Raw genomic sequence first — 27,002 nt, 5'->3', positions numbered from 1 at the left:
AGTTAAGGCAATTTATACTATATAAGGAGTTTACAAATTATAAAAGTAAAAAATAAAATCTTTGTAACTAGTCTCTATAACCCAAACACCCCGCAGATAACTCATTGATGTCATCATGGAAATTTAAAGCATAAAGCATGACATGTATTATGTAAGTAATGCAAAGGAGAAAAATTAATCAAATTGAATGTTTGAATATGATATTAAGAGAGAGAGAGAGACAGAGAGAGGCAACCCGCCAAAGCTAAAGCCATATTTAGCCATCAAGGCTTTGTTGACAAGTATTATTCCGACAGATGTGACTACATTAAACATCCATGAGGCCAAATCAAGAGCACCTTTCCTATCAAACAGCTTTGCTGAAATTATTTTTTTCTCCATCTTGGAATTTGTCACCTCTATTTTCACTGCTCAGCCTTCATGAAACCAACTATTACACTGGAATGTCAAAAGGCACTACCTTTATCTGCATGATGAAACAAGTCATCCAACAAAGTCAGAATCAATGAAACCAAATGACTCTCTTTGTAGGTAACAAACATAATTGATATCAAAATATACACATCAACAAATTCTTTCACTACAAACTCTAACTTATCTTTTCTTAAACTACATGCACTGACACACACACACACAAACAAAAAACCTTGGAAGCTTTCAAAAACTACTGTCAAAAGTGAGATTATCAACCAAGAGCTTTGTGGCTCAATGAATATGCTCGGTCTCTTTTACGAGGAGAACCTAGATTTGAATCCCCCTTTCCCTCACTTGTTTTAAGCAAACTAAAAAAAAAGTGAGATCAGCAATTGAACAAAATTTCAAACCACAAACCATATAAAATCTAGAAGGGCAAGCACCTGCTTCTCCCTTCTTGTTGAAGTTATGTGATGAGAGGAAACACTAGTTGGAAAATTATTTTGTGATGTCAAGTATTCTAAAATCGACTCGGGACACTTTTTGAGACATTAGCTCTTTCACATGCAACATAACATGCTATAAACTCAAACATATGGCCTATGTCTTTCTTAGAAGGCCATTCTTCGACCAATCCACCGACATCTTCACTATCCGACCTCTCTGTCCGGGAAATGTCCCTATTAAGCATACAAATAAGAGAGTTCACCGTATCTTGGACCAATATATTTTGACATCCATTGTGGGAGCGAGGAGGAACAATATGATTCGACTCGACAAGGCTTATGAGGATGAGAAAGCGGATACCTTGTAGCTTCATGGCCACAAGTCATTTTCTAATCAACACCACGTTGCAACACCGCAAACATGAGCAAGGTATTCAACTATCAGACGCAGAAGATCCAAAGCTGATACTGAATTTGAAGCTAATGCAGGTCAACAGTTGATTGTTACCATCCTCCAGTGTCATCTTGAGAGTGTAAGAGCCCTGTGAATACCATAAACCATCAGCTGGTTGATGCAAAACACTAGAGTAAAAAAAATAAAAAAAAATGATAGATTAAATTGTTATATTGGACTGACAATGAAAGAAGGAATGGAAATTACTGATTTGCAAGTTTGGCTTCTCTTAGCCATGCATATGAATCCACATGAAAGAGGATACTTATATCATTACATCCATATAGAAATATGTAAATGACCAATATTTATTTCCCCTTTCCTTGACTGCAGCTGTAAGAACTTTTTCCCCAATAACCCCAGCAATGTCTCCAGCATTTCCCGTCCATGACCTTGCAGGTACTTCAGGAGTTGCTACCATGAAGAAGCCATAAACAATGGTGGAAACTCGTTCCCAACATGCAAACATAATGTTTGGGTAATTGTGTGACACAACTCTAAGTGCCTGTGACCAATAATATACGATGAATGTCAAGTTCCAAAACAAGTTATTACCAACAAAAGCAAAAATTTAAGTAACATCTTTAAGATCTTTGACCATCCTTCTTCTAAATTCTAGCATAATTTGCACAACTAATTAAAACATTGAGCAATCACTAGCCACTGTCTTGACAAAAGCTGGAAGTAAAACTCATTTTATCTGAGGACACAGGTATGAGCACAAATCTAAGTGTTGAGTTCATATAATAGGATGTTACTGTTGTAAGCAGCCTACTTAAGCATGGGTTTCAAATAGTCTCATAAAGATTTTTTATAATAATATTTGTGCCTCTTAGGCCAATGAGCAATAGCACAACTGATACTTCCTCCTCCCATAATAATTGGAAGGAGGGTGAGTCGTGGGTTCAAGACGCAATGGGTGTGTGTAACTTACCAATAAAAAAAGAAAAAAGCTTTATGATTTTCTCTCATTTAATAACCGTGTAAGACAAAACCTTAGCTTTAATGAGCAGACTGAATTAACCATATGCATCCCAGATAACATTTTTCAACTTGGCAATGACAATTACCACATACCCCCTAGTCACCCAACTTCAGAAAAGACAAGGAGAAAATGGCAAGAACAGAGGATGACCAGACAAGAACTATTAACCCCAGTATTAATAATGCGAAATCAATCAACACAAATTATAAAAAAGATACTAGCTTCCTTATGAAATTACCTGGAGAGCCTCAAAGCATATATTTGGGCTGGTTAGTTGTTCTGAGTATAGAAATATTGCAAAAAGAACACGTGACTTCTTTTCAGCCTCAAGGAAACCTGGAAAGGCATCAAAAGAATTTCCCAGGTAACCAAAAAAGAAAATACCAATGGAATTTCCAACCTTAATAATAAGTTGATTATGCATATAAACATCCAGCCTAGAGACAAAGGCAGTTGCAATGAAAGAGATACTCTAAGCTTGACACATACACTAAATTTTTTAGTCAGACACCATAAATACATTCATAAGGGTAGCAGTATAGCAGTTAATAAATGAGAGAGATACTCTATGCTTGTTTCGGGTTTTGTTTACAAAGCTCCCAATCATGATTCTCAATGTGTGTTCTGAACTCTAAAGTAGTGTTGGTAAAAGTACATTTAAGCACAATGTGCGAAGTGCTAAGGCTCTAATGCTTTTCGCCTCTAAAGTGAGGTACATTCAAAGAAGCGCGCATTATTACAAAGAAAAGTTTTTTTTTTTTTGATAAGTAAAACCAGTATGAGAAAAGTATTTCTTATATATAATAAACTAAGGACATAAGAGTAAATTTAGACAAACCTCATTTTCTATCTTCCCATTTTTCTTCTCAACTACAAATGAGTTTTCTATCCTTCCACTTTTCCACCCCCAACCAAACACAAATGAGGGAAACTAAAATCTCTTCTATCCTCCCATTTTTCCACCCCCAACCAAATGGACCCTAAGAGTTAGTAGACGCGGGTGAGGCCAAGGAACCCTAGGTGAGATGCTTAGGAAGACCTAGGTGTGATTGCCTAGTGTTTTATTTATGTTATTTTCTATTTATCCCCTGTTTCAGCCCCAAACAGCCGTCAGCATTCATTCTCTTCTAACCTAAACTCTTAAACATCACTCCTTATTCAAGAATTCATCAAGAAACCTAGTATAGTGCTGAACTTTCTGAATGGTCCTGCATCATGTTGGTTTTCAAAAAAATTTAATTTACCTACACATACACAAAATGGAGAAAAAGGGGGGGGGGGGGGGATTTAACCTGTAGATATCTCTTCTAAAAGCATTTCTCTGACTTGTAAGGAAGGTGAAGTCGACAGCGCCGTAGTCAAGCAACTAACAGCAGCAGCCTGTTAAAGGAGGTAGAAATATGACGAGAGGTCAGTAAAACAGGGAAGTGAGAGTTACAAATATTTCAAAATAACACATGAGGAAACTAACCAGAAAGCCAGTCTGATCACTTTTGAATGAAAACCCTTCATTGATCCTAGTCTGAAGAGATGTAACAACGGTTGGCAACAACTCTCCAGGCATTCTTGAATATCTGAAGAATTATCATTAATACAAACAACAATAATGTAAGTAGGCACATTTTCTCACAACAATGAAAACATTCAAAGTATGCTCATTCACCATTCGAAAAAGACCCATGACATCATATGTTTAGTTCATTATTAGGCTCATTTATCTAAAATTAATCAACTAGATCTAGGTAGAAAATCCTAATCCTTTGCTAAAAAAAAAGCCACATTATTAATGGTTCAGAGTCTTCAGATTCACTACCAACTGCCATAGATCAGAAGTTTTGCAGGTTAATATCCATTTAACCATCATATCAGAAAGCAAGCTTTATTATATCATAACATCATATATTCTATCATCGTATAAGATAGTTAAATACCATAGGTGTGTATACAGACATATGGATAATTTAAGGCCAGAGTAGATGAATTTGACTTATAGACATAAACCCATGATCAACGAGGTTATCCCAGGCTGACAAGAAGGTGACAATTTGAACCATGTATGGCATGTTTTGGAACTGAATTTTGATTGGTACAAGTGACATATGTTTATCGCGTATGAGTTTTTTGCAAATTAGTCTAGCACAATAGGGACAACATGAAAAGCAGTAACAAATAGTACAGCATTATGAGATCAGTAAGAAGAAGATTCATACGGTGTGGATGATACTAAAAGCATGAGAATCTTGAATAAGGACGCCAGCAATCTACTTTGAGTTTCACGCTGGATTAAGTACAAAATCCCTACACAAAATGGATTTGTAAAAAATGTAAAATGAAAGCATGTAAACAGTATATAAATTACCTCATGCATTGAAAAAAAGTACCAAAATGAAGGCACAATTTGCACCAGCCTAAATGAGGAGTGCAACAATGTATTTAAATACCTGCATGTAGTTGCATTAGTATTTGTCCAAGGGAACTTGAAAGTGCCATAAAAGATCCATATTTGGAAGATTCTTTGTATTCTGCTACCTGCAGAAAAATGGTGGAAGGCCCATCCAACATGACTGCCAGAGCTGAGGCAGAAGCAATCCGAGCCTAAGAAGTACAGAACAGCTCAATGTGTTAGTCCGGAAAGCCAATAAGGAAAATCATAATATGATAGATAAAAGATGTATGAAAACTGCAACAAACAAGAAAGAGGAAATATATGCATAATATCTCACAGATTACAAATAAACTTATTTAATAATGGAAGCTCAGATTTTAATAAATATCCAAAAAACATAAGTGATTACATATAAACAAAAGAACCAATACCTTTAAATAAGGATCATATAGCAAACATGTCATTAAAGTTGCTTCAAACTTCCTGTAAATAAACAAGTCACAATGAAATGGAAGGTTAACAAATTTCAGGATGGGACAATCGAAATAATTTAACAAGAAAGGCACAAAGAACAATGAAAGTTTCACCTAAGTTGCAGTACATCACTGGTCGGCAAAAGCAGAGTCCATTGGGTTGTAAATGATTTGGAATCAGCTTGACAGAGATCCTTCCCGCCAATAGTAAAAGTTGTCATTGTCAATAGTAGCCAAAATGGATTTCACCAGAGGTAGTGATAAAGAATCTACAGAGAGGGCTAAGATAACATGCACAGCATAACTCTCTTTTGTGATAGGTAGTAATTAACTAAAAGTACCAAAGGCAACAAATACACACATGGGACATCTCAAAATCAAGCATCATATACAAATAAACAGAAAAGTGCTAAACTGATAAAGAGAACTGACACATGTTGTTTACAATCAGGGGTCTTAGGAAGGTTGACCTGAATAGGTCCTCATTTTAGGCATTATCTCAAAAAGACTATATTTATAGCAAAATCCAGCATCTGAGAAAGTAACCCACACATGCCACCCCAAGTACAATGATCACAAGTTCATATTAACATGTGCGATCCCAAGTACAATCCCTTGCTCCCTCCAATCAGCTAGCTTAGAAGTCAAACTGGGTTCATCAATATTTATAAGTCGAACTTTACCTTCGCGTGCCATATTTCTGGTATGTGCGCACAAAGACTAGAGTAAAAATCACGTGTGATGAAAAAATCAAATCACCACAACCATACACTATCCCCCGAGGAACTGCATTTTCAATAAACAAAATGAGCACAAATACGTACTATTTCCTAGCATTAAGGCAAAGTACTTCAGTAGTACAAGAGTCACTCACAATTAATCAATAGGACTTCAAGTGCACTATCAGGACGAGGCAGTGTGGCAAGTTTTGAACCCTTCATAACGTAGCAAGAGGTTATTTACTACTAGCAGGGGAAAAATTAAAAATGACTGCACAATTTCCAAAATGAGCCCTTCAATTCAGAGCAACTTATGGTACAAAAAGAGTCTACCTCACGACAATGATAGTTTGGACCAGGAAGTTGGGTAGAACAGAATGTGAAGATCCGTAGAATTTGAGAAGCCTGTGCAGCAAATAAATACACAAACCAACCATCAGAAGACATTCAAGCATCACTTTCATAAATTATAACTTCTCAAGAGGATTAATAAACCCAAGAATTGACTAATCCATCACCATCCCACCCCTGCTACCACCACAAGTAAAAAATGCACACAAAAAAAAAAAAAAAATAATAAATTAAGCCTGAGATCATCAAAGCAGGAGTTTGCCTTTAGTTAGCAATCTTTGCTCATTATAACAAATTGGTTCAATACAGTCACTTCACAATTTATATAACGTATCATTTGGCTAACCAAGCATGGATTTAGCATTACTCAAATGCAAAAATGCATCATGATATCAATTAATGTTGCTGAAAGTACAAATATCAACTGATAAGAAAAAAGGCTAAAAAAATGGTCCGCTTCTAAAATTGATAAACAATATTCATTATTTTTTATGAGTAATGAACATTAATCATCAAATTGATAAAAAAAAAATAGCAATTATGTAATGGTGTACCCCACATAAATACCTACCAGAAACTCTCTTGCCAAACAACCCACATTACTGACCGCTAGGAGGTCATCCATAAAAATTCAAACTATCAAAGGATTAGCCTACGTGGAAATTACAAGTCTCTAGTATATATTGAAATGTTTTCTCCTTAATAATTTGGATAATGCAAATTTTGAAAATCAATTACCACCTTACTTCTATTTCTTTAGTGAATAAGGTGAAATCCATACATAGGAGAACCAACTTTCTACACCTAACATTAAAGATAGAGCTGGTAAACCAAAAAATAAAAGAACATCTAGCAAGCATAGGAGATTACACAAGCATAAGAACTGAGCTATAATTCTGGTTCAAGTGCTTATATAGAATGATGCATAGGATTGACTCACTATTTTTTTTTTCAATAATAAAAAAGGCAAACTCAAGAGCCAATGAAATGTTGATAATTTTTTCAATAATTTTTTTTCCTTCTAAAAACAAGTTTATTTACAAATGTAAAATTTAATTAGTAATGTTCCAAATTGTCATGCAACTATGAATAACAATATTATCTTATCAATGATTCTACATTACCATCAAGATATAGACAACACAAAAGAATACTTAATATAACTGCCACTTACAACTAAAAATGCTAGAACCCTGCACCAAACTAAAACTGTATAGATCCTTTTGCCCTTCAAAATAAACGGATGGAAAGTCCACTGCAAAAGAACATTCACATTATTAGGATTTTTTTTTTTTTTGGAAAACACAGTAAAAGTGATTCTGTACAATTGAAACTGAAAGGGAAATAAACCTTAGTGAAAGAAGATATGGCATACTTAAGAAATGGGTAGCAACAATAGGACATTATTTAACAATCACCAAAGTTATAAGCAGCCCAGACAGTGAATTAATTAGACAAAAATCCAGGCAAATTTAAAGCATTTAACAACTATATAATGAGAACCACTAGAAATGACAAATTACATGCATGACTAAAACAATATTATCTGAATCATAACATGAGGTGCTTCTTATCCTAGCTTTCAGAATCGACTCAAAAAGAATAATATAACAGAAGAGCCTCCTTTATATAATCAAATAATGTCCAAAAGTATTTTATATAAACAATTCAAAGGAATTTTTTACAAAACCTTTTGAGAAAGAACTACGCTTCTTAAGAATAACATAGCATGCACATCAACTATAAGAATGTGATGAAGGGTGAGGTCATAGGTTCAAATAACTTATTAGGTGCATGTATAATTTACAAATAAATAGTGCACATTCCTAATAAACCGATTTGCCTAACTTTATAGAACAAAGAAGGCAACAGGAAAATCAATAGTCTCGTGGAGGCAATGAGAAAGGCATATTGCAGGAGGTACGTGAGTTGCTTATCAAAAAATAGTAAGCACTGAATTTAAATGTACAAAATTTAGCATGTTGTCTTCCATTAATCCTAATTCTAGATGCAACAAAGAAAGAACATAATTCAATGGAAACAATGTCAACACTCTAGAATACAGCACTTCAAACAGGAAAAGAATGGTTACAGATGCAGCCATACAAAGATATATAACCAAGATAGCAAAGACAACAGCAAAGCCTTACCAAGAAGAAAGATATAAAAATGAGGGTGAATAAAGTCTCACTGATATAAGCTTTGTCTTTCCCAAGTTCCTATTTTCACATAAAGATTAAATATAAGAAAAGAATTCTACAATAAGAAGTACATTACACAAACCGGGAGAAAAAAGAGAACAAATTGATACAGACCGGAAGAAGAAGAAACCCAATATCCTGAAGTAATGGCCCTGGCCGATGTAGATAATGAACTCCTCGAGCAGCCAGACCATGTATGTACTGTAGAAAGAAGTATACGTCACTTGTTAGGCATATATAAAAGAACAAAACAGCATAACAATTCAAACAAGAAGAACCACACAAAAACAAAGCTTTGAGGAAGGGTGGAGAAATCAAGGACTTGGGTTTTCTCGTACATACATTCAACTTAGTTGCTATAAAGAAGTTTATTAAAAAAAAAATAGTTGCTATAAAGAGTACCATATTCAAACACACTAACAAATAACCAATGCCAAACTAATTAAGCGTACCCAAATGAAGAAAAAAATTTAAATTAATTAAGACACCAAGGCCATTTACCAGATAGGAACTTTACCTTGCACTAAAAAGAGCATAGATCATCTTTAATAATTATTTATAAAAAAAAAAAAAGTACCATAACCTTTTACCGGTTCTTTCACTTCCTTTATTGTCTTTAAATACATGGGGAATATAAATTTTTCTCCTCTGCTGAAAAGACATAAATCACAAATGCAACTAATCTATTGAAAGTGAAACCCTACACTGGCTTCTTCTTTTTTTCTTTTTTTTGGGTTTTTTTTTTTTTGGGGGGGGGGGGGGGGCGCCACCCCATTCTTATAGGAAGAGGAAATGCCATTTAAGCTCAAGCTTATTGGATCTAAAGTGGCAAATTCATCTTCAATAAAATCCTTACTTTATGGATGCCAGAGTGTTACCTAATAGTATTATTCATAACCTACCTCTCTCTCTCTCTCTCTCCAGGGCCAATCAATGCACCATTTAATGAGCCACTAGTCTGCAATAGATAGCATCCACAAAATTAGAAGTTTACAAAATTCACCTCACTTTTAACATTGTCTTGCCTCAAATGGCCAAACAAAGATACAAATAAAAATATGAAGCATCATACTTCTAGTAAAAATTGTAAACTTAAAGCTGTAAAAATATGAAGCATCAAACACACACACACAACAAATAAGAGCCCCAACAGGAAAAAAGATCACATTAGACATTACCTCTGTAACAAACCTCTTTTTCAAGGTTCACCAATTTTGCATTTTTTAACTTTCGTGTAATGTTTGGGCGAGGGAGGAGGCTGCGGGGCATCATCCTTAGGCTCATCATCGTGCTGCAAAGACATTAGATGCATACAGTCAATATTTGGTGTAATGATAAGATAAAATGAACTGCAAAATAGGCCTATACATCGTAATTAATGGTATCGTACCATAGAGCTGCCTTTGTGTCCTATTTTGTGTCCACCTGTCCCACAAGTGGGAGCTCTTCTAGCACGTTGCGGTCGACCTCGTGGGGGTGAGGGCTGATAAAGGGGATGCTCGTCCGGTACATCAGTATCTGGCTGAAGAGTGTCAATCCCAACTGCAGGTCCTAGAGGGTCAGATGAGGATGAGGTAGGTGGGTAATGATGCTCTGTGTACAGGCTAGGAGTGGGGATCATTGTCATGGGTTCAGTACGGGGTGGGTCTATGGGCAAAGTGGGTGCACTAGAGCTGGTGGATGGGTTTAAGGGTGTCTCGAGGTGCATAGGAGGGGTCAACTGAGAATGAATACCGAGATTGAAACTGGGCTGTGAAGGTGGGGTGGGAGAAGGGACCTCGGGCTAAGGAGATGCATTTATCATGGGTGGAGGGACCTCAGGCTGGAGAGATGCGTGCGGGATGGGTGCAGGTATCTCAGGACTACTTACAACCCGAGCGGTTATTGCACACCGACCACGGCCCCTAGCTGCACTTGTCCTTCGGCTTGCTGTAGCAGGCCGACCATGGCCCCTAGTTGCGCTTGTGCTTGGGCTTGCTGTAGCAGGCCCACCACGGCCCCTAGCTGCAGTAGCACGGGTCGGTGTACGTACAGGTGCTGCGCTTGTGCTTGGGATTGCAATATCTGCTGATTCAGTCTCATGCCCATTGTTTGCCTCTCCATTTGGTGCAGGACCACCACCAAGCCCAGCCAGATCATTTAGGATGCATCGGACATGGTTGTGGGCTCGGCTGCCTACAGGAAGCATCTCCAATAGCGCTAAATGGCTTTCAATCTGAAACCGAGAAAGAACCAGTACAATTAGATTTGAGACATTTACGTATCAATTGTAGAATGGATAATATAGTATAGTACTTATTAATCTACCCAAATACTCAACTAAGATATATCTAATTAGAACACATTACCGCTATATCTAATTTTGCGCTGTTGCGGTCGACATACTTTCGAGTGACTGGACTGTACCAGCGGTAATAGTCATGATCGCGAGGCATCTCACCAGTCTGAGGAGGTGCATGGCAAAGTCGTTGTTGTCTCGCATCCCATGTAAGGATATACGGTCCATGCTCCTCCCTCCAATTCTTCTCCACCTTCCCACGCAAGTCTATTCTATGCAGTCTTTCATCGTACACAACATGGTCGGGCCGCTCTTGCGCCAACCCAAACTGACGAAGGACACGATCTGGGTGGTGTATCTCTACTATGCAAAAACACACAAGTGGCACCTTTGCCGTCCACGTATCCCTCCCTGCAACGCAAAAGTCAGGAAGGTGGCCGAAGTCTGCCTCGTATGGCTGCCACACAATCTACAATAGAAACAAAAAATAATTATCATAACATCAAGTTTATTAAAACAAAAATTAACATAACCAAACAGAATTTTTGTTTGCCATACTTGGTCCGACTGAATTCTAACTAATTGCTCGCGATAGTGGATCAAGGCCATGCCGGATGGCCTACTCTTCGAGCTTGGCACCCGCACCCACCTACAGTTAGAAGCGAATAACATAAGATAAGATAATACCCATGTTATAGTTACTAAGAAGAGTACATTGCACACACAATATTAGAAAAATACTTACTTAAATGCAAGTGGAGCATATGGCCATGGGCCATAATCACATCCAGGTGGGGGCTCTATCCTCGGGTACAAGAATGGCAACCTTGCCTATGCCCAATACTGGACCAATGTGCACGCCCCACCAATCTGCGATGCCCCTTTCTCGCTTGCCCGACACAACTCTCTGTACAACCAGGCCAAGCAACCACTACCCCAACTATACTGTGGCGGATCACGAAGGTCACGCAGGAACGCCAAGAACATCAAATGCACCCTATCTCCCGACTTGTCCATGAAAAGCTTATCCCCTAGCAGCGCTAAAATATAGCACTGAGCATACTGGTGTATCTGCATCTCCGTTGCGTCATGAGGCAGTGGCACTACAATGGCGTGAACAAGGCGGCTGATGAGAATTCTTTGCCCCACTAAAGTTTTGTTGTCATTCGCCAGAGTAAAACCAAGCAACTCCATGCACACATCTCGCCAATCCCCATCCACCACAGCAGTCGGCCCAACCAAGACCTCACCGTCTATAGGAAGTCCGAAAATGACCTCCACATCTTGTAGGGTGATTGACATCTCACCATGTGGAAGATGGAACGTATGCGTCTCTGGCCGCCATCGCTCAACTAGGGCCGAAATTAGGCAATGATCTATCTCTCTGGAAGGGGCTCTAAACAATCCTTCTAGCCTTAGCAACTTGATAATGTCAATCACTCGATTATCTCCCATCTGAATGCTTGCCATCTCCTTAGTGCGACCACGGCACGTAAGTGGGCTCGGGTCTTGCAAAATCCATAAAAATTATAGCGGTTGTTACAACTACAAATTGTGTTTTGAAAGAACTTGCTAACTAAAAGTCAAAGACAACGTAAACATTAAAGCGATTGTTAGAACTAGATATTTCACCTCGCCATTCCAAATGTCCTCTGATCGATGATATCGTTGTCGCGTCAACAATGACTCGTCAAGTGGACCAGGGTGCAAGGTCTGTGGCTCGTCATCAATCCGAGGCTCCATACTGCAAACATTCAGATACTCAACTGTGAGATCATTAATAGTGTGGGGGTAAAGGAATGTTATTCTACATGCAAGGAAATGTGACTAAACATGAGATAGATCCCCATTCAAAATAAGACTATATATTGCAACATCTCAAAATGGAATACAGAAAAAACTAGTTGGGACAAAGGGAGGAATGATTTAAATGGGAATGCTAAAACAAGAGCCCCAATTTTTTTTAAAAAAATTCGTAATTATAACCCAAGAAAAAAAATAAAAGCACAAATGATTAATTAGCATAACCTTCTAAATTTGCATAACCTGTTGCAGCCGAGGCAAAGAAAGAGGAAAAGGTGGAAGAGAAAGAGGAATCAGATGATGTAAGCATTCTACAACAAAATTTAATAACCTTGATTAATTAGCATAACCTTCTAAATTTACTTGTTGGATTTGGTTTCTTCTTCCCTTCCAACCAAATAAATATTCCGAACCTCTCAATTCATATAATTATTTTGCAAGTATTTTCTTTTAGGGACTAGGGATTACATATATTCCAATTATGATATTTATTTTTGTGTTTAGCATTTTTTGTTTAAGTGTATCCTTACATATACATGATATCAATTTTAGGAGTCATGTGTAGTTGTGGTGCCACATTTAGGTAATAACATTAGAGAACATGCTAAATTCAAATTCAAGGGCTAAAATTGGTCAAATCAGAACATCAAAATAATATGGTTGAAATTAGATTTGACTTGTTTTTCTGCCTGACATTTTTCCATGACTACTACTATGGATTATTAAAACACTCCCCGCTTACTTCTTCTTAAGGACTTTTGTGACTGAATGTTATCTTTTTTCTTGGTAGATTCGAGGCTTAGCATGGCCCGCAGTTCTTTTTGGGTTGGTTGCTCAAAGTGCAAGGTGCAAATATTATATTTTTCTCCCATGCATCATGTACTTATACGTTGGCAGTGTATTAGTGTGATTGTTTCGTAATAATTTCTGACTTATTTTTGTACATACTTGTCAGCTTGTAAGCACTGCCATATTAATCTTGTTAAATATGAAATAGCTATGTGGTGCTGCATGTTTTTTTACACAGTTCTCCTGACAAGATCTCATCTATGTTTATATGTTGTTGAGGCTACTTAATTAAATACTCCTTTCCATTAAGTTGTCATTGAATAATTTGAACAACCAAGTGAGTGATCATGATTTGCAGGATTATGAAGATAGGGAAATAAGGGAGAGATATTGGAAAATAGTATGAAGAGTTGATATCTTCTCTCTAACTGTAAAATTAGTTGCTAAATTATAAATAAATAAAAAAACTGTAAAATTAGTTGTTAGCATCTTATTCTCACAACAACTAAGAAGCTCCTGTGGTCAAAAGAATTAACAACAGTAATAAGAAGAAACATAGAAAGCCTAAAGGAAGAAATTGCTCCTCTCAAATCCCCCCTTCCCCCCAAGTTGGTGCCAAGATATACCCCACATTTAATAGATCATGTAATAAATTGGCACTAAATAATTTCATCAGATAACTAAATTTGTGCTACTAATGTCTTAAGCCTGTGGTACTTATGTCTTAAGTTGACTAATTCTTGTGTCTATGCAGATGCACAAGGTGTTGATTCTGTTCTTTCTTTCATTAGCTGTGACGCCCTGCACTCATAGCCTTGAGGGGACATTGCTGGTATGTTTGACAACTTAAATTCAGACATTTACTTGAAATTTTTACCTTTTGATTTTTTTTTTTACTTGCATGTCTGATGCTGTGGTTGGACCAAAAACTAGCAAAACTTTAACATTAGCAACCCCCACAGAAAAAAAAAGAAAAGAAGAAACACAACTCCATGAACTTATGCTGCTTAATTCGAAACTTGCTTTGCCTGCTAATGCATTATAGCCAAAATGGAATTCCACCCTAGTGGTGGTGTGAGGCCACAGGTTTTATCCTAAAATGCCAAATGTTTTGACTCAAAATACTCCGGTGGAGCACTCAGTTGTATAAGATAATGTATATAAGATAATGTATATAGCATCAAACCAAATTCGTCTAACTTAAATTTTACACTAACAAGAAAAACTAAAGCACTAACAACAGACATTATCAAACACAAACACTTGGCAAAACCCAGATGGAATAATTATTTAAAAAGCTCAAAAACATACCTGCAAACTTCCGTTGGTAGGGACAAAAGGGATTTTGAAGGATCGCCTGAAGCCGGTTGGGAGGAAAGAGGAGACCGTTTGAGGGTGAGGGTGATTTCCGTTGAACGCCGAGAGGTTGAGGGTGACTGGTTTGGGTGTTTCAGTGAGAGTGTTTGAATTTTGAGTGAGAGTGTTTCAGAGAGAGCGTTTGAGAGATTGAGAGAGTGTGAGTGTTTGAGTGAGGTTGAGAGAGTGTGAGTGTTTGAGTGAGGTTGAGAGAGTGTGATTGTTTCAGCGAGGGGTCTGTATATGGGCGTGTAGATTTCGAGTCTTATAAACTCGATTTCTACGTGGCCACACGTGGAAAATTTGTCCACGTAATGGGTTGCCGAACACTGCAAATCGAGTTTTAAAAGCTCGACTTTTTTTGGATCTCGAGTTTTATAAACTCGAGATGCTAGTTTCCTACTTTCTTTCGCATAGTAACAACTAACAAAAATGTTAGATATTGAATGGTAAATGGCAACAAAGCCCGATTTGGAGGTGGGGCTAGAGGGAGAGAGAGAGAGAGAGAGGCTGTCTTTGTTTTCGCGCGAAGGTAAAATCTTTATCCATTTCTTTGGAAACGAATGAAATGACATGGATTTTGGCCGTCAACAAATTATAAAAAATTTCTTAAATATTAATGACTTTTTATTTTATTTTATAACTAAATAGTTATAAGGGAGAAAAATAATTTGAACTCTCAATGGCATGAACATATTAGAAGATATGAACATATTAGAAGATATGGATTGCAATGGGGTAGATTATTAGTACTCATCTTCATCTCATTTCTTATTTAAGGCAGAAGTGAGACATGTTAAGTTTAAGCTGAGTTTGAAATATTTTATTAATTCTAACGAGAGTGATAAAATAAAGATGAAAGATAGAGAAAAATGACCCTAAGAAAGAAAAAGAGACAAGTATTTTGGAATAGAATAAGTAAAAAAGAAAAAGGAAATTATAGCTAGGATATATAATTATATATACTAATACAAACAAGATTATATATATGGCTAGGGGCATTGCCAGGTGAACAAAACCTATCCAACCTTGTCACATTTTCAAGTTGTAAACATCAGCATAAGACAAGGTGGATTAAGCAAGGTAGGTTGTTTTGGGCTTTTTGCCATCTCAAATTCTAAAGGAGCTTAATTTGTTTTTGGAATTCTTTATTTTTATTTTTATACAAGATAGAATTTCTACTCTAGTCTAATCTAAGTGTATATATGTGTGGAGGTGAACCTCCCTTCTGAAAACTTGAACTCCGGACCTTATCCCCCATATCCCACAAGCATTTATATCGGTGGAGTAAACACCGTACTAAGGGTGCACGGTGGTTTTGCAAGTTATTTTTTAAAAGGGTAAAACTAAGAATGTGCATCAAAACAACCAATCTAGCAAAACCGACCTAACCCAACATGTAACATAAAAATTATTTCTTATAAATATTTTATAAATAAATAATTTATTTATAAAATAAATAAACTACTGTCAAATGGACATTAATGGTAAATGTAATGAATAAGAGAGAGAGAAAAAAGATGCTTATTGTATCAATTAAATAAGTTGAGATGCAAAGCAATAAATATTTGAAATAAACATAAGATGTCATGAACAATAGAATTTTAATTAATTATTAATTTATTAATAATATATATATTTTTTTTATAAAAGTTTTAGGAATGAACAATAGTGTGTTTTAAAGGTGTACGCTATTTCATGAGTCACTCTCAATTTTTTTTTTGGCTCTTGTAGTAGTATCTCAATGGCCTGACTTGAATACTTAAAAAATTTTTATTACTCCCTTCGGTCGCTCTTCTCTCACTCAACACACAAACTCACGCTCTCCGTCTCTCTCGTCCCTCCGCCCCTCCCCGCCACGGCGCCGCCGTCTCTCTCACTCTCCGTCACCACTGGTTTCGAATCTCTCCTCTCTCTCTCTCTCTCTCTCTCTGTGCCTTGCCCATTTCAAATATCTATTTTCTCTCTTCAATCAGTCTCTCTATTTCTCTAATCTTTACTCTCTCTCTTTCTCTCTCCCTCTGCTCCTTTAGGGTCTGTACACACCTTAATCCCCAAACCTAGGGGAAGAACTCTGAATTTTTTGTGGAGAGAGATATGCTTCGATTCTTGAATATGCTTTTAATTTTTTTATTGGAACTATTAGTCTTTAGTATAAAAAACAAACGCAGGCAATTGTGGAAGCATTTTTCCAATCACAAAATTGCATCTTCAAATTTTTTTTTTGAAGTATTAGTCCTGTTTTGCTTCATGGGTATGCATTAATTCCTATTTTGATGCAGTGAGTGAGTTGCATTTTGTTCACTTTGCATTTGCAATCAGAATATGTTGTTTGTGTGATTCTATGCTATTATGCTCCATGTGTACTTGTTGATTTTTCGAATAGAATTTATTGCTTGTATAGATTATATTGGTATGTTACACACTAGGAAGCACGGACACTTCATTTATGGTGCTGTACTCGTGTCTTACTGGCCATTTTATGTTATAATTTTTAAAAATTTCTCATGTCACCGTGTCTTACCCGTACCCGTTTCCGTTGATGGTATTTAACTATGAGAGAGCTAGGGTGCTGAAAAAGTATTTAAGTCATTTCTGCCAAGTGGATGGTAGTTTATTATTCTAAACAGCTGACATATGTGGAGTTAATATTTAATTATTTTATTTATTTATTCATCTTATGTTTACATCTCTTTGTATGCAGAATCACTCTTTGCAAGATAGTTGCGATTTTTCTTGTGAGAAAGTGACAGCAAGATGGAGGACTGGGGTAATTCTTTCTTCTCTGAATTCTAATTATTTCTGCCAATAATTTGGTGTGCTATTGTAAATCCTAGCTCTTGGGAGATTTTCAAAATCTTGAATTTGCAATGCTATGCTTCTATTCACTAGGATTGTGATATATTAGTGGTTCTATTTTACTATTGATCTTAGATTCTTTTGGTTACTTTACTTGATGAAATTATATTATTATCATTTGTTGATCAATAGGTTAGTCAATTTCTTGGGTGCACTTCCCTTAGTATAGTTATATGCTCTGTTTGTTTCGACGGAAAACATTATGTGAAGATAGTTTTTTGTGTTTTCCATTCTTTGGTAGCATAAAAAAAATGAGTCAAAGGAAAATTATCATTGGTCAATATAAAAAGTATAGCAGCTATAGCTTATTTTTAGAGATTGTTTTCCACTAAATTTTTTTGGAAAATAACTCTATCTCACAACAAACTAAATAAGAGAAGTTAGGAGATTTTTTTTTTCCAACTCTTTTAAGATTGCTACTAAACATAGGAAAATGAGATAGTTTTATGAAAAATACTTTTTGGAAAATGATTCATTTTTTTAGAAAAAAATTATGATCGAAACAAACAGAGTGATAATTTGCTTGATTCTATGGGAAGTAGCTAGCAACCGAGGATTAAGAAAAGAAGTATAATTATGGTGGTCAATGTTCTCCTAGTGGGTCTCTTAATTCAGTCAGCTAAATATATACTTCCAATTTTGTTTGTACAATTCCAAAGTTGTATAATTATATACATACAAAAAGTATAGAGTAGTATAGATACAGTTGCTTTTATTAATTTATTGTTTATTTTTGTGGTGCTTGTTTTCTATTCCTTATTTTCCTTCTATTTTTATATTGAGCAAGAAAAGGAAAGATGCTTGATTGTTAAACAAGTAAGGCAAGATTTGTACTTTGATAATTATTTGTTAATTTGAACTATTGCCTGTATAAATATGTGTTTTTCTTTTTTAATTTTATATAAGTAATGATATATTATTGAGACAGGATTACTTCATGAGTACATATTAGAGACACAAAGTAGCATTAGAATTACAGAGTAAAAATTATGCACAGAAGTATAGCAACTCTACAAAGTCTGCAATGGGTTGCTATTGGCGAAACCTAACCCACAAGACCAACTGACCAACGATCTGATGATTGATGATTTTAATTGGGTCATTGAAATTCCTGCATCTTAAAAGTGGTGATTTCGTTCCCTCCACAATGTCATCATCAAACATTATGGAGCTAGATTATAAATATCCAATGAACGTTTACCAAACCAATTCCTCTGACCAAACAATAGATCAATTACTTTCTTTGGTAACCTCCATTGAATCCCAAAACTCTACATATCAACTGCAACATTGCAATGAATCAATAAATGGTCTCCACTCCTCGTTGCATTGATGCATACAGCACCCCCAAGTAAGGTAAATCCTTTTTAGATGAGATTATCACAGGTAAGATTAAGAATCTTCCCTCAAGTTGCTGTCCATGCAAAGAAAGTAATTCTTTTTTTAGCCTTTACACACCTACTACTCTTCCAAGAGATTTAGACTTTACTGGTACCTCATATGGTAGTGTAATATGAATGATCATCAAATTGGCGATTCCTGTTCAATCTACACCCCATTTTATCACAACCTTCTCTACTAGAGATACTTGAATAAGGAAATTTGGAATTTTTTATATTTAGCTGAAGAGAGAAAAATTTAGTGTTCCCCATGAACTCAGAAATTGTTTTGGGAAACCACAAAAATAATCTTAAGTTACATACATCTAGTAATACTTCCAAACTTGAAAAAGAGGGACCACTTAGCAGCCATAGTCCGCTACGAAAGTCTAGTGAATGAGACTTCCCAATTCATAGTGCTGTCATTCTTTTGCATATAGTCTGCTACAAAGCTTCTTTATCTCAGGCCCAATCATTAAAATCTCTATGAATTTGAACATTCCAGCTGTGTGTATCCCCATCTATCTGACTAACCAAAACTGAATACATTGCTGCACTAAGAAGCACGGACACAACACGGGACACAAGACATGAGTAAATCTTAAAAATTTAGGACACGAAACGGTGACATGGTAATCAAATAATTAGTAAACACATGTATTTAGGTATATTTTATATATTTTGAAGCATACTTTAGGTTTTAAAAATAACAGTTTCCATCAAAATTATTAAAGGAGGGATTTAAAGAATTTGCATGCATTAACTGCAGCAATAGTCAGTGTTGTTTCTAGTTTTTCCTTTATTAGTGAGGGCATAATATTAGTGAAGTTTGTTTCTAATTTTTTTTCTTTTATAATTTCTTGAGGTTTATTTTATGTATTTATTTTTTTATGTTAGAATCTGCTATATAAATTTACAAAGGTGTATACTACTTTTTTTTTTTTTTTTTCAGAGCATGAGCAAATTCCACCAATCCCTACGAAGGAGCAGTCTAAAATAAATTGGGATGATGAAGATGTGGACGATGATGATGTGAAGGAATCATGGGAGGATGAAGATGAACCTACAACGGTATGATTGATGATTTAACTATGATTTCTTAGTATTTTATTTTTTACCACACTTGTTGATTGGAAAAGAGGGCCAAGTATTAATTGATTGATTCATTAGTTAAATATTGAGGTGTTGTTGCATTTGTATTATTTTTCTGAATTGAACAATTTACCGAACCACCAAGAACATTATTTATATTTAGATCCTGTTTTTTTTTTTTTTTTTTTTCCTTTCTATTCTGGACTCTTGATTTGTGCCACTCTAGTACACTTCCAGTGTACTTGGTTTTTTCTAATAAAATTTCTTACGTTACTTATCAATTTTTTTTTTACCTTTCTATTTGATCAGCTCAACTGAAATAAATACAGAATTTCCTGAAAATTGTTTTGCTATTTTTGAGTTTGGTTTTTGGAGGGAGCACATGCCTCATATTCGGGTTGCCCATATCTGTGTTGTCTTCTGACAGCACCGGTGGTTTGGGGCAAACCATTAAGTCCAAGTAACATGGAACTTAGCAAAAAGATGTCATTGTTTTCTTTCAGTGGTCCATTATGGTGATTGCATAAATATTCCCCTGCACATGTTGTTAATTGTTCATTTTGTATTAAAAGTTGTTTTAGTTCGGAAATTTTCCAAAAGATTATTTATTTCACTGTCAACTTTTTGGATGCATGTGTTTTACTGGAACATGGATTAGAGTTTGCTATTATGCAGTTGTGGTCTTAACTCTTAAGTTATATGGACTGACATGCCAGTACCTCATGTTTATGGTGGTTACTTTGTTTATGTTAATGCAAAATCTTTTGTGTCTATATGTGATTACCAGGCACCGGAAACTAAATCTCCAGTTGAAAGGGCTCCAAAGAAACCCACAGTGGAAGCTGCTGAAAAGAAAGGAAAAGCTGTTGAAGTAGTTAAAGAAGAGCCACAAGATCCTGTAGCTGAGAAACTGCGCCAACAAAGGTAAAAATTCAAATATTTATTACTGCTAACAATGGATTTATTTTCTTCTTTTGGGTAGTAAATCAATTGTAGGCATGTCTATTTCTTATCTGGTGATTGGTAAATGATTTCTAGATAACCCTTAAAATTATGGTGCAGCAATAAATATTACTTTTTACACTATCTGTCTTGAGCAGCATGATGTGTTAAAGTTGCATTTCTTTTTTGCATCTAATGCCAGACTCAGATTGTTGATAACTGGTGATGCAAGTTGGTTTCTCTCATTACACTGTGTCCTGCAAGTGTAATAAAATTGATAATATCCAGAAAACAAGCAACTGAAACTGCATCAATTGAGGTTTTGTTAAGTTTGAAGCTAAGTTTGCAACTGAAACTGACCGTTTTTTGAGCTTTATTTTAAGTGTATCTAGGTAACTTTTTAGAGGGGCTTTTAGCGTGCCAGATTTGCTGTCTCATATCTGGGCTTTGTTTTTGGTCCCTTTTGCTTTTTTTATTTTTTACTTAAAAAACCTCTAAGCAAAATGAGACCACTAAACTGGACAAAGAACAAAGTTGATATCCAGATCCTAAGCTCTTTTGTCAGTGTTTGGCATCCAGAAGCGTCCCCCAACAACCTTGCTTGTCATTCTGATCATAGTGCGCAGTTGATGGTTGATGTTGCCATAGTTTTGAACAGTGTGCTTGATAAGTTTTTGCGTCATGCTATAGGATGCATGTTGTTCTGTTTTAAATTATGGGCTTGCCTGCATTTGTTTTTCTACTTAAGTTTGTTTGGGATCGAAATCATTGCAAAACAAATGCAAATCATGATTTATTAGAACGGTTTGATCCCTGCTAATTTGGAACTTGTGTATTGATCTTAATGGACAATTAGTGTGGAGGCTTGTAAAAACTTAATAATAGGCATGTTTTATTTGTTTCTGGTATACTGAGAGGATGTTTACTGCAACTATATTGTCCATGACAGGCTGGTGGAAGAAGCAGATTATAAATCTACCAAAGAACTATTTGGTGAGAGAGGAGATGAGAAGACTCTTGATAATTTTATTCCCAAATCAGATACTGATTTCTTGGAATATGCAGAGCTCGTATCACAAAAGCTGCGTCCATTTGAGGTGTGTTAAATTGTCTTTCTCTGTTTTGACCAAAGGTGAAGTGAATATCTAACTTTGTTAATAAATGTACCTGTGCTTCTGTGATACAGAAAAGTTTCCATTATATTGCTTTACTCAAGGATGTAATGAGACTGTCAATGACTACTTTGAAAGCAGCAGATGCAAAAGATGTTGCATCTTCTGTCACGGCAATTGCAAATGAGAACCTAAAAGCAGAGAAGGAAGCAAATGCTGGTAAAAAGAAAGGTATCTTTTTGTGTACTTTGACTTCCTGGATACTTCAAGAGGATCACACACGGGATTATAAATCCGTTGTGATGGACAGACATTGACTTATATGTATTTAATGGATTTATCTCTCCATTTTTTCAGTTGGTGCTCTCAGTTGTTCTGTAATGAGGAATTTATCAATAACTTATCATTTGGTGTTTCTCAAATGTTTTTCCTTGCCTGCAGCCCCTAGGAAAAAGCCGTTCCTTGTTGACAAGCCAAACGATGAAATGGTTGTTACTTCCTATGATGCTCTTGATGACTATGATTTCATGTGAGTGTTTTGTTCCAGTCAGAAATTGGATTCTGCATTTAAGTCATTGAAGTAGGGATAAGATCCTCCGGCGTCCCCCTCCCCAGATAATCATGAGTGTTATTGCTGTATTTGTTCTATAAGAAACTGTCAGTCTGTCACACTGCCTTCTATATTTTATGGTCAATTTTGTTAGTTTGGAATACTAGATCTACATTTGTTTGCATATACTATATGTTGTGCTTTGCCCAAGTCATTGAATAACTTGTTACTGTCAAAAGTATAATTACTATTTATTGAGATTTTTTTATTCAAGTCCTTCAATAATATTGCATTATCAAATATTTTAGGTTGGATAAATGTGATGCGTGTTGAATGGATGCAAAAAATAATGAATGGAAAAATTAGAAAAATAAATATGCCAACAGGATCTTTATTGACATGCCTGGTAAATTGCAACTGGTTATACTTTATGCAGACTATGATAAAGTTGCTTTATAGTCAAGGATAGATGGTTAAGAAAAATGGATAAAAGTGGTCATTTTATATTTGCATTATCGTATTCCTTTGTTCTCTTCCTTCCAAACCCACTTCTTGTGATGTGCCTTGGCACCCTATCAAGTTCAACAACTGAGAAATTAGCTATTGACCGGGAAAAAAAGAAAAAAGAAAAAAACCTGAGAAATTAGCCAATGTAGTCATTTTTATGAAATACTAGTTTTGAATCTTTTGATGAACGTGTAAGGCATGTAAAAATCACTATCATCAAATATTAGTAATAAACAACTTTGTGATTCTATCATAGCTTTCTTTAATCAAAAGCTAATAGAAGATTACGAAGTTCTTTGAGGACAGGAAAATGACTCTCAGTTAGAACTCAGTAGTGGTGTCCTCTCAGAATTGAATAATAAGGCTTGAACATAATATAGATACGATCCAAGATCGGATGACATTTTATACATTTCAAGTGAATAGATTACAAATTCTCTCTTTTATGTTGAATTTTCATATTAATCTTCTGGCTCTCAATCCTTGGAACAGAGTAGAAAAACATGTAAGGATACTAATACTACAAAATATTGACCAGTACTTGTAACTAAATATCACCCACCAAAAACTACACAAAATGAAATTCAAAATCATAGATCAGAAAGATAAAGGTTTAAATATATGTTGTTAAATTGTTGTCCATATCATTACTTTTACAAGATTGATATAAAAATAGGAAAAAAGTAAAATAGAAAGTAGCAGTGATGACATAAAAGTAATTAAAATAGTGAAAGGCAAGAGCCCACCAAGTCACTTTTTCTTTTTTTTTGTTGAGAGAGACCAAGTCACTTAGAGCACTAGCATTTTTTTTAGGCAATTTTAGAGCACTAGCATAGGTTGTGCTAAAAAAAGTTACTCTGACATATCAAAAAGTTACTTCATTTATTTTAACATGTCACTTAATAATTCATTCTACATCTCATCTGCCATACTATTAACATTGTATGTATAAAAAAAAAAATTCTTTATTATTTGTTTCCAACGGTTATATTTTTAAATAATTGTGTTCTAGTGACAGTCATATTTTTTAAAACCCGACTTTTCCTAACAATGATTAAAAATAAATAAATTATTCTAACGGTCATATATCTAGAAATCCTTTTTTTTTTTGTGACAATCATATTTTTGGAATTTTTTTTCCTTAATGATCGTTAAGGTTCTTTGAAGAGTATGATAGATGCAATGGAAACTACCAATGTAGTCCATAGAAGTCTTTTAAGTTGAACTAAATTACTAAACTACCAATGTAGTCCATAGAAAACTCACATGCACAACTCATATCAAATTACAATAAGAACTCACATCCATAATTCACACACTCAAAGTTCCTAACAACTCGCCTTGTAATTGCCATCAATGTTCAACGAGGTCCAATGGGTGTTGAGAATGAACTTCTTGATCTCTATCACGTTTATAAAATTGAGCAAATTTCAAAAATTCATTTGTTTGCTCGTGTGACACTTGTGTGTTAAAAATCAAGCACTACCTCTCTCTCATTCTTTAGAAAATTCTCTTGCATTCCGGATTTTTCTATGAGATGTCTCTCTTTAATTCTCTAGAGACTTCTATGTAGAAGTAAAACTCAGCCATAATTTTTTTTGTCATAGTCTAGAAGGGGCTAGAAAAAAAAACTAAGACCTAGAACTACTAGGGGCATGTTTGGTACATGTGTTTAAACACATGTTTTCAGTTTTTAAACAACATTACATGTATTTCCATACACTTTTTTACCCACATGTATTTCCAAAAAAAATTAAAAACTATTGTTTAAACACACGTACCAAACGAGCTCTAGAACTCTGGTGGCAGAAATCAGATGAAGCTAGAAGCTTCAATGTCGGTTACTTAACCGGCCTCATGCTTATATAAATAGGAACCTATGGTTCCCACTTGTGATATGAGGTGTGTGAGACGTGTGAAGTGAGGTGAAGTACGGGTAAGCACCCAGACTAGTGTGAAGTGAAGAAAAGAAAGTCAAGAATAGTTGTCATAGTGTTAGTAGCTAGGTGTCCAAGTGTAAGGTGTCAAGTGTGTGCAATTGTATTTGGAGAGTAAGTGCTCTGTGTGCACCAGTGTTAGTGAGTCAAAGCATGTGATTGTAAAAAGTGTTGTAATTTAAAGAGTCCAGTTTTTAATAAAAGCTCTTTACTCAGTGTTTTGTTCAACATTATGTATGAGGATTTTGTCAATTTGTTCATAATCGAAATTTATAGCTTTATTTTTATTTTGCTCATCTTTAATAATCATGTTATGGAGAATTTTGGATGCTTTCATGATGTTTTGGAGCATTTCAGGATAGAAACATTGTGTAGGTCCACGTACAAATGCAAATTGTGCTTGAAGCATTCCAATTACATGTTTTACATTCTTCCTATATGCCTCTTGAGATTTTGCAAATAATTTTCTTTTTTGTCCTAGTGGAGGCAGGATTGTTTTCATAAATGTTGGACCACTTTGAATATATGCCATTAGCAAGTTAATATTCCATTGTGTAATTATTATCATTGATTAAGTAATTAACTAAAGGAGTATGTACTTATGCGAGCTTGGAAAATATATAAAATCGCTCTAATACGTTAATGTCATTATTTGACCTAGATAATCCAAAAAAATGCATGTTATATCCAAAGATTATATGATGCCACAACTTCCAAAATAATAGTTGGCTCATGTCTTTCCATGCAGCTGGGCAATTTTTCATCTGATGCATCCAATCAATGTTCTTAAACATTCCCAGAAATCCATGGCTTTGGACATGGGCTAACAATCTAACTTCTTCATTGTTTGGCGACCTTAAGTATTTCTTTGAGAAAATATCAATCATCACTATAATAATGCTAGTGCCATCACTCTTACTAGTTGATTTGAATACAAAAATTCTTTTTTTTTTTATTTAATTTAATTTTTTTATTTAATTTTGAAAAAGGAATACAATAGTGACAACTATTTATTAGAATTTAATTAGAATACAATAGTGACAATAGTTGAGAACCATGATTTGAAGTGGATTCCCCCTCAAAAAAAAAAAAAGAAAGATTTGAAGTGGATTAGAATTTAATTAGGGATGAAACCTCATCCTTGTAACAATTGTGAATCTCAAGGGATTCAACTATTGATTATTATTTACCTAAGTTGAGGGATTTACAATTACAATGGAGTCGTTACTTATTTTAATTTATAAACAAAAAAATTAAGAAAATCAGATTAAAAAATATTTTTATTGATAAGTAATAAAATACATAATTTTGGTCCTCGTTATAATCTAAAAAAAAATGAAGATTACAATAATTAAATTGCTAGTTACAATCTAAAAGAAGGTAAAAATATACTCACTAAATTACAAATTGCATCATCCAATTTTACCCAAAATTAAATTCAGTCTTGTAACTTTTAGCTTACTCAACTTTAATTCGTGTTCAATGTAGTCCTTCTGTCCACTCCATTAGGTAGGTTGCCTTTAAGTTCCCCACAATGACTACGTTTTGTTATTTTGAAATTCTGAAATTAAAAAAATAAAAATAAAAATCTAGAAACTTTAAAGAAAAAATAGATTTTTTTTTCTTTTCCAATTAAAAGGATATGTCTTGCAAGTCTCTTGGATGATGATCTCAAGGTGTGCCATGGTAATCAATAAGTTCACAGGGTTGAAATATGCTGGTATACAGATTTGACTCTTATTAAGTAAAATTCATTTTTCCAGAAAAAAAAAAAAACATTTTCAGTACTACTCACTCAACTCCTTACACCACTGCAATTCATAATAAACCATTCAAACAACTATATTGCGAAAGCAAACTTTATTTGAGTAGTTTATTGATTTCAAAAGTGGGTAGAGCTCGGGTTAGAATTTGCTCAAAGACAATTAAAATTTCGATATGCTCAAGATAAGGTGTTTATGATCTTTTA

The 27,002-nt window shown here is 35.0% G+C and overlaps 3 protein-coding genes and 1 long non-coding RNA gene across 4 annotated transcripts; 1 reads left to right on the top strand and 3 right to left on the bottom strand.

The window, feature by feature from the left end:
• LOC142608111 (uncharacterized) lies at positions 1 to 4,559 on the bottom strand. Its single transcript, XM_075779822.1, has 7 exons — positions 4,510 to 4,559; positions 3,771 to 3,873; positions 3,592 to 3,679; positions 2,538 to 2,635; positions 1,522 to 1,819; positions 1,222 to 1,402; positions 1 to 466 (listed from the first exon to the last, which is right to left on the bottom strand). The coding sequence occupies exons 1-5, from the start codon at positions 4,530 to 4,532 to the stop codon at positions 1,580 to 1,582; spliced, it is 552 nt and encodes a 183-aa protein (XP_075635937.1). The 5' UTR covers positions 4,533 to 4,559; the 3' UTR covers positions 1 to 466; positions 1,222 to 1,402; positions 1,522 to 1,579.
• A 204-nt stretch (positions 4,560 to 4,763) lies between these two features.
• Positions 4,764 to 5,763, bottom strand: LOC142608112 (uncharacterized). Its single transcript, XR_012839428.1, has 3 exons — positions 5,273 to 5,763; positions 5,117 to 5,168; positions 4,764 to 4,894 (listed from the first exon to the last, which is right to left on the bottom strand). It is a non-coding gene; the product is annotated as an uncharacterized LOC142608112 (long non-coding RNA).
• Positions 5,764 to 5,837: 74 nt separating this feature from the next.
• Positions 5,838 to 8,850, bottom strand: LOC142608216 (phosphatidylinositol:ceramide inositolphosphotransferase 1-like). Its single transcript, XM_075779945.1, has 7 exons — positions 8,832 to 8,850; positions 8,544 to 8,630; positions 8,379 to 8,447; positions 7,403 to 7,483; positions 6,211 to 6,282; positions 6,033 to 6,093; positions 5,838 to 5,944 (listed from the first exon to the last, which is right to left on the bottom strand). Exons 1-7 carry the CDS (start codon positions 8,832 to 8,834, stop codon positions 5,838 to 5,840), a joined length of 480 nt encoding a protein of 159 aa, XP_075636060.1. The 5' UTR covers positions 8,835 to 8,850.
• Positions 8,851 to 16,371: 7,521 nt separating this feature from the next.
• On the top strand, positions 16,372 to 22,871 carry LOC142608215 (uncharacterized). The gene is made up of 7 exons (XM_075779944.1): positions 16,372 to 16,550; positions 17,360 to 17,425; positions 19,846 to 19,964; positions 20,773 to 20,909; positions 21,877 to 22,024; positions 22,114 to 22,270; positions 22,481 to 22,871. Exons 2-7 carry the CDS (start codon positions 17,413 to 17,415, stop codon positions 22,570 to 22,572), a joined length of 666 nt encoding a protein of 221 aa, XP_075636059.1. The 5' UTR covers positions 16,372 to 16,550; positions 17,360 to 17,412; the 3' UTR covers positions 22,573 to 22,871.
• The last annotated feature ends 4,131 nt before the right edge of the window (positions 22,872 to 27,002 follow it).

This window comes from Castanea sativa, chromosome 8 (assembly GCF_040712315.1).
Source record: "Castanea sativa cultivar Marrone di Chiusa Pesio chromosome 8, ASM4071231v1".
Lineage (NCBI taxonomy): Eukaryota > Viridiplantae > Streptophyta > Magnoliopsida > Fagales > Fagaceae > Castanea > Castanea sativa.
This window is presented reverse-complemented; position numbering and strand designations above follow the sequence as displayed.